This window comes from Lolium rigidum, chromosome 2 (genome assembly GCF_022539505.1).
Source record: "Lolium rigidum isolate FL_2022 chromosome 2, APGP_CSIRO_Lrig_0.1, whole genome shotgun sequence".
Classification (NCBI taxonomy): Eukaryota; Viridiplantae; Streptophyta; class Magnoliopsida; order Poales; family Poaceae; genus Lolium; species Lolium rigidum.
The window spans coordinates 251,106,535-251,118,515 of record NC_061509.1 but is presented as its reverse complement, the minus strand read 5'-3'; the positions used below and the strand labels follow the sequence as shown (position 1 = coordinate 251,118,515).

Genomic DNA, 11,981 nt, shown 5'->3' with positions numbered 1-11,981 from the left:
AACCAAATATAGAGTAGAATTTTGTACTAAAATTTTATACTTTTTTAAAAAATGGCACACTTTGAATGATTATAATTGTAATTGTTTATTTGGCATAGTTAACCACAAATAAATGTTGTTAAAGGTTATCCATAGTGTTTTCATTATAAAATTGTAATGTATTTATGCTAAATTTATACTTTTTAACAACAAAAGTTGTTTAGAGTTATTTTTAACAGCAACATAAACTACATAGTGTATACCCTTTTATTATAATGATACATGAAACACATGACGTTCAAAATTGTATCTTGATAGCATTTTCTAGTATATGGTTAGGTAATGATGTTTATTGAAACAATTAGAGTATGAATGAGACCTTGGCAGCATGTTAGGGAAGTCGGCGGTGTTGAACCTCAACGGTTCACCGTCAGTGGAAGTGATACTCTTGATGCAACATGTTCCATGGCTCGATGCGGAGTGGATCTAGTGCGAGGCATCGTAAATGAACTCAGAAGTGGGCAGCGACTGGGCCTTGAGAAGGTGTCACCACCAAAGAGGTTTAAACTTGGACTATTATCGCTTGGACTGACCTGAGCAACAACCTAGCAGTGGCACGGTCAGTTGCCCTAGTATTAGAGAGATTCCGCCAAGATGTGGTGACGTCACCTAGGGCTTGTTCGGTTACCTCAGATTTTTGGTGAATCGAAGAAGATTAAGGGATATTAAATCATTTGCGGGTCAAAATTTCATCCAATACTCTTCAATACTCTCCAATCCCCTTGGTATATGGGGGGATTAACCGAACAAGCCCTGAGTTGGCAGGTTGCGTCGAGATCTCATAGGGCATATCCAGGCCGAGCTAAGAGGCCGGTGTGCTAAATGACACCTTGGTGACTCTCCAGGTTGGTAGTGACGGGATATGTTTCTTGAACGACAATTTGTCAACGTGAGTCTTAGCGAAGCTGACTCCAGATGCGCCCATAATGTGACAGGTGTTGTGGTGTCCATCTTTGTTCGCATCGAAGGTTCCGCTTGTATTTATGCCTCAGGGTACCTTGTCCGTGTGAGAGCAAATTTCTCCATAGACGGCTATTCTTCGGAACCCTATCAAAGCTTCTGCTTGTACGCGGACAACACCTCGTTACATGAAATATGATTTATCAAATTTATCAAATTGGGCCCTCAAACTCTCTTGGGCAAACATGTATCTTCGCACAAACAGGGCAACGACTTAGCGAAGAAATGGAGGAGAAGATGGAAAATGTGATTACATGACGATGTGGCTTGGTGAGCGGCGAACCATCTTGAAAGGCGACCATGGCTAGCTAGAAACCAGATAACCAAATCGATTAACTAAATCTGGCAATACAACATTGAAACCTGGGACGTAAATTTGAGCTTTATTCGTATAGTTTCAATCTCTTCAATCAGATCGGAGTCAAAATTGAACGGAAGCAACGAATCAACCATTTGGACTGATCTTGAATAGAACGGCGGCTTCTTCCTCCTTGTTGCTACCAAGTAATGAATAAACCTCCCACGATTCTTGTTTTTCTACACCAAATTCCACGCTACTGCCATTCAAACTAGTCCCGTTGTCCTTCGCTCCGTGCTAGTAGCACTTTCAGTCACACTGATCACAGGGAAGTTGAGCTTGGCGAGGTGGCCACGGAACTCGAGCGCCACGACGTCGTAGGCGCGCGCGGCCTCGGCGGCGTTGTCGAAGGTGCCGAGCCACTTGAGCACAGCGCGGTGTGGGTCGCGGATCTCCGCCGCCCACTTGCCCCACGGCCGCTGCCGCACGCCTCTGAACTTGCCTCCCTTCGTCGCGCGCCGCTTCCGCACGCCGCCAGCCTTCACAAAGCTCGCGGCGGTGAACTCTTCACCCTCGCTGCTCGAGCCGGTCGTGGCGACGACGTCGCAGCCGAGGCACCCGTCGACGCCGCACCTTGCACACGCCGCAGCGGGAGCGGCAACGGCAAATGGCAGCGTCGACGGCTCGATGTGCAGCGTAGGGACGACGGCGTCGCCGGAGACGACGGAGATGAGGGCGCGGAGGAAGAGGGAGTTCTCCTGCTCGGAGTTGGGGAGCAGGAACTCGTGCTCCAGCCTCGGCACCATGACGGGAGCTCGTGTAGCTCAGCTGTGACGCAGAGTGAGGTTTTGCGATCTGAGTTGAGTTCTGGTGATTCGATCCTGCAAGTCTAAGCGCATTTAAAACACGTTGTTGTCGTGTGAACGGAAGGGTGAGTAATCGATGATTAGCCACATCCACACAGTACGTACCCTGGCGGCTGGATATGACCATATTCGAGCTGTTCACACATGTTATCTTATAAGATTGGTCTGGCCTAGGCAAAATCACTTTGACAAAATCCGATGATTTTGACCTGTGGTTGCATATTTAGGCAAGCTTGCAAGAGCAAATTAATTGGGGACGCTCAGCTTACCTTTCAGGTTGAAATTAATGGCCAACAAGTATGCACTCGAGCTCTAGCAAGACGAAGCTTATCTTTTAGATTTCGCAAATTATACTCCATTCCGTAATAAATATCCCGGGTTTAATTATTTGTACTTAAATTTTAACCAAAACGACAACACTAATTATGGATCAGAGGGGAGTTCGTTTCTTCTTCTCGATTTTGTCAGATTTCATAAATTAGTTGGGATTCTGAGCTTATCTATTTAGCAAGATTTCATTGCATTTCCTAAATTAACTGTGATGCCGAGCTTATCTTCCATATTCAGCAAAGAACACTACAGTGGTTGACTTTGACCACTTGCACTAGTAGTAGAAGGATGATTAGGAAAGTGAGAGTTCCCACCGGCGCAGTGTGTGAAAGCGACGCCCACAGGACATAAGGTCGAGCGCTGTTTTCTACTAGCACGCGCGGATGAGGTGGAGTGTGGGTTTCCACGTACGTTTCGATTGGCCTCTCTCTCGTATAGACAAAAAACTTGACTTATATTCGTAAGTACTGTTCCGTATGAAATACTGTAGAAAAACTCTGGGCTGCGTTTTTTTGTTTATAGCTTTGCGTGTGTGGATGACGGCAACGCAAAATATAATAACGTACGACTTTGTGGAATCCAAACCATCTCGGTTGTCTTTCAAGTTTCAACGCCTAGCAAATTTAGTCGCATTTTTGTTAATCGAGTCATTTTTCTAGATGGTTGTCGATCGAGTATTAGGTACGCAATAGCTCCTTTCATAAATCTTACTCCCTCCGTCCTAAAGTAAATGATTGGTTTTTTTAATATAAATTTATCTAACGCACTAAAAACACGTGTCTAGATACAACCGTAGCTATATATAGTTGAATCGCTAGTTGAATCGCTTATTCTCCAACGGAGGGAGTACAAGCACATATTACTGCATTAGTTAGGCCATTTAAAATAGCATATTGTGTGGTGATTTTCTCCCAGAATACAAAGATGCATTGTTTTGATTGATTGATTTACTGCATTAGTTAGGCCAATCTCTCTTTTAGTCTGACGCGGCACAATAGAATGTCCGGCCTCCCCTTACCCATCCCATCTACACACAAGGAGCGTGGGTTTCCACATCTCCATTAGCCTCTCTAGTATAGACAAGAAACTTTACTGAAAAAAGGGATGGTATAAAAGCGCAAGTATGAAAAATTGTACATATGTACAATCGAAAAAAAAACTCGCTAGACTCGACTCTGTGAATGATAATGTGGCAAAATATAATATTGTAACGTACTCCAAACAGTGTCTTTCACCACCTGCAAATTTAGTCGGGTCTTTCTGAATCGAGTCATTTTCTAGATGCTTGTTGATCGAGTGTTAAATGCACATTACCTCATTTCTTAAATCTCAGCGTCGGTTTACTGAGCTCCTAGTGAAATTAGCTAATTTTTACCACATTAAACCGATATCAGGTAAAGATGCAGATATTGCCCAGTGGATACAAATTATCCGTCTTTTTTTATGGATTATCCAAATTTCTCAATTACAATTATTCAGCTTCACAGCTACACAATTAATCCAGTGAACTCATTTGACTTAATCACTCGGATCTCTGGACATGATTACCCATGGTTTTGATACCTCTTCGTTAACTAATTTACCCTTTTACTTGCGCCTTAGGTCCCATCTCTCAGTAATCAGCGTTGTGGAGGACGTATGTTTGCCATACCCTTCAGGTCACCATGCATCTCTAATGCTTCAAGGGATGGAAAATGTTACCAGAGCTAACCACTTAGAAGGTCAGTTCTGCTATAGTCTGATTGTTTTGGCTGCAGCTTTTGAGAAGCAGTGTACCTGGTGAGCTATAGAAAAATAGATGTAGAAAGCAGTTGTTGGAAGCAAAGATTTGATGTTTGGCAAGATAATTTTTTATGTAAGTTGTTGTTGGTTTAAGAGTGAAATGTGTAGAATGCCCAGAGTGCTAAAATGTTGTAAAAATACTGATTTGAAATGAATTAGCTATTTTCATCAAATCAAAATATCACTTTGGCCATCTTCATCAACTCACAAGACATTACATAATTTCATCAAGATGTAACAGAGATCTACACATTACAGTCACAACAATATTTCCCATGTACATCCTTGCGTTGGGCATGTGTACTGCAAGCTGCAGTTGTGGTCTCCGACGAAGAATATTACAGCTGGGGTCGCAACAATACGGTGGCGCATGAGAGACGGCGAGGTGGCGGTGCATGAGGGACGATGGCGCACGAGGGACGACGAGGACGATAAGTGCTCTTTACTCGTAACACGATATGATATCCCTTGTGAACTAGTTACATGCTTGCAAGCTAATTGGATGTCATTCCACCGAGAGGGCCCAGAGTATATCTATCCGTCATTAGGATGGACAAATCTCACTATTGATACATATGCCTCAACTCATACTTTCCGAATACTTAATCCCATCCCGAGAGTGGATTTGGTGTTCAGGGGGGTACGTGCGCACCCCCTAGATACCGTTGGATTTGCTTTTAGATTCGCTAGATGCTAACGGAGATAAAACGGCGTGAATTCTTGCCGCTCCATCGTGGGCCCGACCTGAGAATTCGGCCGCATCTCGTCTACCTCGAGGCGCACCTCAGCACCGGGCGAGCGCCTTCGCTGCCGTCCGCCGAGGAGATGCGGTCGATTCCCTCGGCTTAGGCTTCACACTAGATAATCCCAATAGCGCTAGAGACTAAACAACCTTGCCCGCTAGCATAAATCCTCCTAGTCTGAGCTGCGCGACGAGCTAGACCCCGCCACCAACCCAACCTCGACCACCGTTGCCGGACCTCATCAGCTCCGTCCCTCATCTGGTGAAGCCGGCCAACCTTCTCTATCGCTCGAGTCGGTCGAACGGGGACGGGGAGGAGCAGGTGACCTGGGCAGCGCGAGCTTGACCGCTCACGGCTAGGCCCCTTCCACGCTAAGCAGCGTCAGTTGGCGTAGGAGCTGTGGATCCAATAACTCTGCGCCTCCAAGATCGGATTCGAGATGATGCAGCGGCGGATCTGGTGGTGGGGCGCCCAGACGGGGCGGCAGCCTGGCTTGATTCGTCCGCTGCTCCACGCACCTCCTCTGCAGTTGCTCCGCGCTGGCCTCCGCTGAGACGACCAGATGCTACTGCTAGGCTCCCCTACCTCGAGCTCTCGTGCCCTCCGGCCGGGATGTGCTGCGATTTCTCGATCCACCGGAGTGGCACTTGACCTGTACTAAATTGATGCTACCTCTTTTCCTCCCAACTTCCTCGTTGCTCCGCCGCCGGCAGCCGCACGCGGCGCTCCACAGCTCGCCGCCCAGCAACTCCGGCGCGCGGGAGCCGGCAGATGCCGCAGTCGAGCATAGAGGAGGCCAGCGACGCCCGCTCCCAAGCGCTGCGCGTCTCGGCCGTGGCTCTGCAGGGGAGACGAGCGCGGGCGGATGTTGCGCGTCCTCGATTGGAAGGGGAGGCTTCCGCCGAAGGGAAGTTTCGATTTGGGAATTTTCTTTCCCCTGCTAGTTGTTCGATCTGTCGTCTGCTCGGAGCGGAGCGGACCAAGATCTTGAGCTCGGCGCTTCCCGTGGTTATTTTGGGGAGAGAGAGAGAATGAGCGGTGGAGGTAGAAGAGGACAGACGCGACCACATGCGCCTTCCCCTGTGATAAGTTAACGGAATAGTGGATGGTGTTAGACACGTGTCGAGCAGCTAGGGCGTGCTCACGTACCCCCCTGATCACCGGGCTTCATTCGATCCCATCTTTATAACCACTCATTTACGCAGTGGCGTTTGATGTAATCAAAGTACCCTTCAGGTATAAGTGATTTACATGATCTCATGGTCAAAGGATTAAGTTACTATGCATATTAAAGCTTGAAACATAAAGAACTAAATGATTGATCATATGCTACGCTTACTATGGGTGTATGTCCATCACATCATTCACCTAATGATATGACCTTGTTATTAATAACATCCAATGTTCATGATCAGGACACCATGATCATCTATTAATCAACAAGCTAGTTAAACGAGAGGCTTACTAGGGACTCTGGTTGTTCACACAACACACATGTATTAATGTTTCCGGTTAATACAATTATAGCATGGGGTGTAAACATTTATCATGAACAGAAAGATATAACAATAACTACTTTATTATTGCCTCTCGGGCATATCTCCAACACCTAGTGCGTTGGACTCGATGATCATCTATTGTGACAACATGGGTGCCATAGCCAATGCACAAGAACCAAGGTCACACAAAAAGTTGAAGCACATCAGGCTACGTTTTCATTCTATTCGCAAATATGTCAAAGATGGTGACATAAAGATTTGCAAAGTACACACTGATCCGAATGTGGCAGATCCGTTGACTAAACCTCTCCCTAGAGCGAAGCATGACCAACACCAGAATATCATGGGTGTTAGGTACATTACCATGTAATCTAGATTATTGACTCTAGTGCAAGTGGGAGACTGTTGGAGATATGCTCAAGTGGCAATAATAAAATAGTTATTATTTATATCTTTGTGTTTATGATAAACATTTACATCCCATGCTATAATAGTATTATCCGGAAACAGTAATACTTGTGTGTTTTATAAACTTAATAGAGTCCCTAGTAAGCCTCTCGTTAAACTAGGTTGTTGATTAATAGATGATCATAATTTCACGATCATGAACATTAGATGTTTTCCATAACAAGGTCATATCATTAAGTGAATGATGTGATGGACTGATACGTCCATTTTGCATCACTATTTTATATCATAATTTACTGTTATTCATTGATATATTTCATATTTAGAGATGATACTTATGTTATTTCATCTATTTTGCATGTTTCATGATTATTGGAGAATCATTCACCGGAGTCAGGATTCTGCTGGAAAAAGCACCGTCAGAATGCAATATTTCTCAAGATATACAACTGACGGAAATTACACCGAAGATCTTATTTTTCCAGAAGAATGAGCCAGCCAAAAGGAGGAGCCGAGGAGGGCCGCCATGGGCCCCCCCATAGGCCGGCGTGGGCCCTGCCCTGGCCGCGCCGCCTTGTGGAGAGGGGGCCCACAGCCCCTCTCGGCCCCCTCTCTTCCGCGTACTTCATCTTCCCGAAAACCTAAGGTGCGGGGAATAATCGCGAGGAGACACAGCCGCCTCTGCGGGGCGGAAAACACCAGAGAGAAAAGAGCTCTCTGGCAGGCTGAAATCCGTCGGGGAAATTCCCTCCCGGAGGGGGAAATCAACGCCATCGTCACCGCCATCGAGCTGGACTTCATTGGGATCATCATCACCATCATCTCCACCACCGTCACCGACATCTCCACCGCTGCACCTTGATACGTCTCCGACGTATCGATAATTTCTTATGTTCCATGCCACATTATTGATGATATCTACATGTTTTATGCACACTTTATGTCATATTCATGCATTTTCTGGAACTAACCTATTAACAAGATGCCGAAGAGCCAGTTGCTGTTTTCTGCTGTTTTTGGTTTCAGAAATCCTAGTAACGAAATATTCTCGGAATTGGACGAAATCAACGCCCAGGGTCCTATTTTGCCACGAAGCTTCCAGAAGACCGAAGAGGAGTCGAAGTGGGGCCACGAGACGCCGCCACCATAGGGCGGCGCGGCCTGTGCCCCGGCCGTGCCGACCTATGGTGTGGGGCCCTCGTGTGGCCCCCCACGTTGCCCTTCCGCCTACTTAAAGCCTCCGTCGCGAAAACCCCGGCACCGAGAACCACGATACGGAAAACCTTCCGGAGACGCCGCCGCCGCCAATCCCATCTCGGGGGATTCCGGAGATCTCCTCCGGCACCCTGCCGGAGAGGGGATTCATCTCCCGGAGGACTCTTCACCGCCATGGTCGCCTCCGGAGTGATGAGTGAGTAGTTCACCCCTGGACTATGGGTCCATAGTAGTAGCTAGATGGTTGTCTTCTCCTTATTGTGCTTCATTGTTGGATCTTGTGAGCTGCCTAACATGATCAAGATCATCTATCTGTAATACTATATGTTGTGTTTGTCGGGATCCGATGGATAGAGAATACCATGTTATGTTAATTATCAAGTTATTACCTATGTGTTGTTTATGATCTTGCATGCTCTCCGTTATTAGTAGAGGCTCGGCCAAGTTTTTGCTCTTAACTCCAAGAGGGAGTATTTATGCTCGATAGTGGGTTCATGCCTCCATTGATACCGGGACGATGTGACGGAAAGTTCTAAGGTTGTGTTGTGCTCGTTGCCACTAGGGATAAAACATTGATGCTATGTCTAAGAATGTAGTTGTTGATTACATTACGCACCATACTTAATGCAATTGTCTGTTGCTTTGCAACTTAATACTTGGAAGGGGTTCGGATGATAACCTGAAGGTGGACTTTTTAGGCATAGATGCAGTTGGATGGCGGTCTATGTACTTTGTCGTAATGCCCAATTAAATCTCACTGTACTTATCATGACATATATGTGCATTGTTATGCTCTCTCTATTTGTCAATTGCCCGACTGTAATTTGTTCACCCAACATGCTTTTATCTTATGGGAGAGACACCTCTAGTGAACTGTGGACCCCGGTCCATTCTTTTATACTTGAAATACAAATCTGCTGCAATACTTGTTCTTTACTTGTTTTCTTGCAAACAATCATCTTCCACACAATACGGTTAATCCTTTGTTACAGCAAGCCGGTGAGATTGACAACCTCACCGTTTCGTTGGGGCAAAGTACTTTGGTTGTGTTGTGCAGGTTCCACGTTGGCGCCGGAATCTCGGTGTTGCGCCGCACTACATCCCGCCGCCATCAACCTTCAACGTGCTTCTTGACTCCTACTGGTTCGATTAAACCTTGGTTTCTTACTGAGGAAAACTTGCCGCTGTGCGCATCACACCTTCCTCTTGGGGTTCCCAACGGACGTGTCAATTACACGCATCAAGCAAATTTCTGGCGCCGTTGCCGGGGAGATCAAGACAAGCTGCAAGGGGAGTCTCCACTTCTCAACCTCTTTACTTTGTTTTTGTCTTGCTTTATTTTATTTACTACTTTGTTTGCTGCACTTATATCAAAACACAAAAAAATTAGTTGCTAGCTTTACTTTATTTACTGTCTTGCACTCTATAGCAAAAACACAAAAAAATTAGTTACTTGCATTTACTTTATCTAGTTTGCTTTATTTACTACTGCTAAAATGGCCACCCCTGAAAACACTAAGTTGTGTGACTTCACAACCACAAATAATAATGATTTCCTATGCACACCTATTGCTCCACCTGCTACTACAGCAGAATTCTTTGAAATTAAACCTGCTTTACTTGAATCTTGTTATGCGAGAGCAATTTTCCAGTGTTAGTTCCGATGATGCTTGCTGCCCATCTCAATAATTTTGTTGAATTGTGTGAAATGCAAAAGTATAAAGATGTAGATGGTGATATTATTAAATTGAAATTGTTTCCTTTCTCATTAAGAGGAAGAGCTAAAGATTGGTTGCTATCTCTCGCCTAAGAATAGTATTGATTCATGGACTAAATGCAAGGATGATTTTATTGGTAGATATTATCCCCTGCTAAAATTATATCTTTGAGGAGTAGCATAATGAATTTTAAACAATTGGATAATGAACATGTTGCTCAAGCTTGGGAAAGAATGAAATCTTTGGTTAAAAATTGCCCAACCCATGGATCGACTACTTGGATGATCATCCAAACCTTCTATGCAGGACTAAATTTTTCTTCGCGGAATTTATTGGATTCAGCTGCTGGAGGTACCTTTATGTCCATCACTCTTGGTGAAGCAACAAAGCTCCTTGATAATATGATGATTAATTACTCTGAATGGCGCACGGAAAGAGCTCCACAAGGTAAGAAGGTAAATTCTGTTGAAGAATCCTCTTCCTTGAATGATAAGATTGATGCTATTATGTCTATGCTTGTGAATGATAGGACTAATGTTGATCCTAATAATGTTCCGTTAGCTTCATTGGTTACCCAAGAAGAACATGTTGATGTAAACTTCATTAAAAATAATAATTTCAACAACAATGCTTATCGGAACAATTCTAGTAATAACTATAGGCCATATCCTTATAATAATGGTAACGGTTATGCTAATTCTTATGGGAATTCTTACAACAATAATAGGAATACACCCCCTGGACTTGAAGCTATGCTTAAAGAATTTATTAGTACACAAACCTGCCTTTAACAAATCTGTTGAGGAAAAGCTCAATAAAATTGATATTCTTGCTTCTAAGGTTGATAGTCTTGCCTCCGATGTTGATCTTTTGAAATCGAAAGTTATGCCTAATAGGGATATTGAAAATAAAATTGTTACTACAGCAAATGCCATCCAAGTTAGAATTAATGAGAATATAAGATTAATGGCTGAAGCTGCGTGCTAGGTGGGATAGAGAAGAAAATGAAAAACTAGCTAAAGAGAAAAATGTAGCTAAAGTTTGGACTATTACCACCACTAGCAATGCTAATGATTCACATGTTGCTGCACCTCCTACTATTAATGGTAAAATAATTGGTGTTGGCAATGTTTCTACTCCTAGTGCAAAGCGCGCAAAATTACCCGAAGCTGCTAAAGCTGCTGAAACGCTCTGTGATAAAACTGCTGAAATTTTTTCCAACCTAGGGGATGATAATCCCATTGCTTTAGATTGTAATGATTTAGATTTTGATGATTGCCACATCTCTGAAGTTATAAATTTCTTACAAAAACTTGCTAAGAGTCCCAATGCTAGCGCTGTAAACTTGGCTTTCACAAAACATATTACAAATGCTCTCATAAAAGCTAGAGAAGAGAAACTAAAACTTGAAACTTCTATTCCTAGAAAGCTAGAAGATGGTTGGGAGCCCATCATTAAAATGAGGGTCAATGATTTTGATTGTAATGCTTTATGTGATCTTGGTGCAAGTATTTCGTTATGCCTAAGAAAGTCTATGATATGCTTGACTTGCCACCATTGAAAAACTGTTATCCGGATGTTAATCTCGCTGATAATGCTAAAAAGAAACCTTTGGGGAAAGTTGATAATGTTCATATTATGGTTAACAATAACCTTGTCCCCGTTGATTTTGTTGTTTTGGATATTGAATGCAATGCATCTTGCCCCATTATATTGGGAAGACCTTTTCTTCGAACCGTTGGTGCTACTATTGATATGAAGGAAGGTAATATTAAATATCGATTTCCTCTCAAGAAAGGTATGGAACACTTCCCTAGAAAGAGAATGAAGTTACCTTTTGATTCTATTATTAGAACAAATTATGATGTTGATGCTTCATCTCTTGATGTTACTTGATTTACACTTTCGCGCCTAGGCGAAAGGCGTTAAAGAAAAGCGCTTATGGGAGACAACCCATGTTTTTACTACAGTATTTTTGTTTTGAATTTGAGTCTTGGAAGTTGTTTACTACTGTAGCAACCTCTCCTTATCTTAGTTTTGTGTTTTGTTGTGCCAAGTAAAGTCTTTGATAGTAAAGTAAATACTAGATTTGGATTACTGCGCAGAAACAGTTTTCTTTCTTT

At 43.8% G+C, this 11,981-nt stretch overlaps 1 protein-coding gene across 1 annotated transcript; it reads right to left on the bottom strand.

Moving 5' to 3' along the window:
• Nucleotides 1-1,434: 1,434 nt before the first annotated feature.
• Nucleotides 1,435-2,126, bottom strand: LOC124688535 (ethylene-responsive transcription factor ERF109-like). Its single transcript, XM_047222201.1, has one exon. It carries the CDS (start codon nt 2,101-2,103, stop codon nt 1,564-1,566), a length of 540 nt encoding a protein of 179 aa, XP_047078157.1. The 5' UTR covers nt 2,104-2,126; the 3' UTR covers nt 1,435-1,563.
• Nucleotides 2,127-11,981: the final 9,855 nt, after the last annotated feature.

Coding starts and splice junctions, on each gene's coding strand:
- LOC124688535 (XM_047222201.1), bottom strand. CDS start 2,103: ATGGTGCCGAGGCTGGAGCACGAGTTCCTGCTCCCCAACTCCGAGCAG.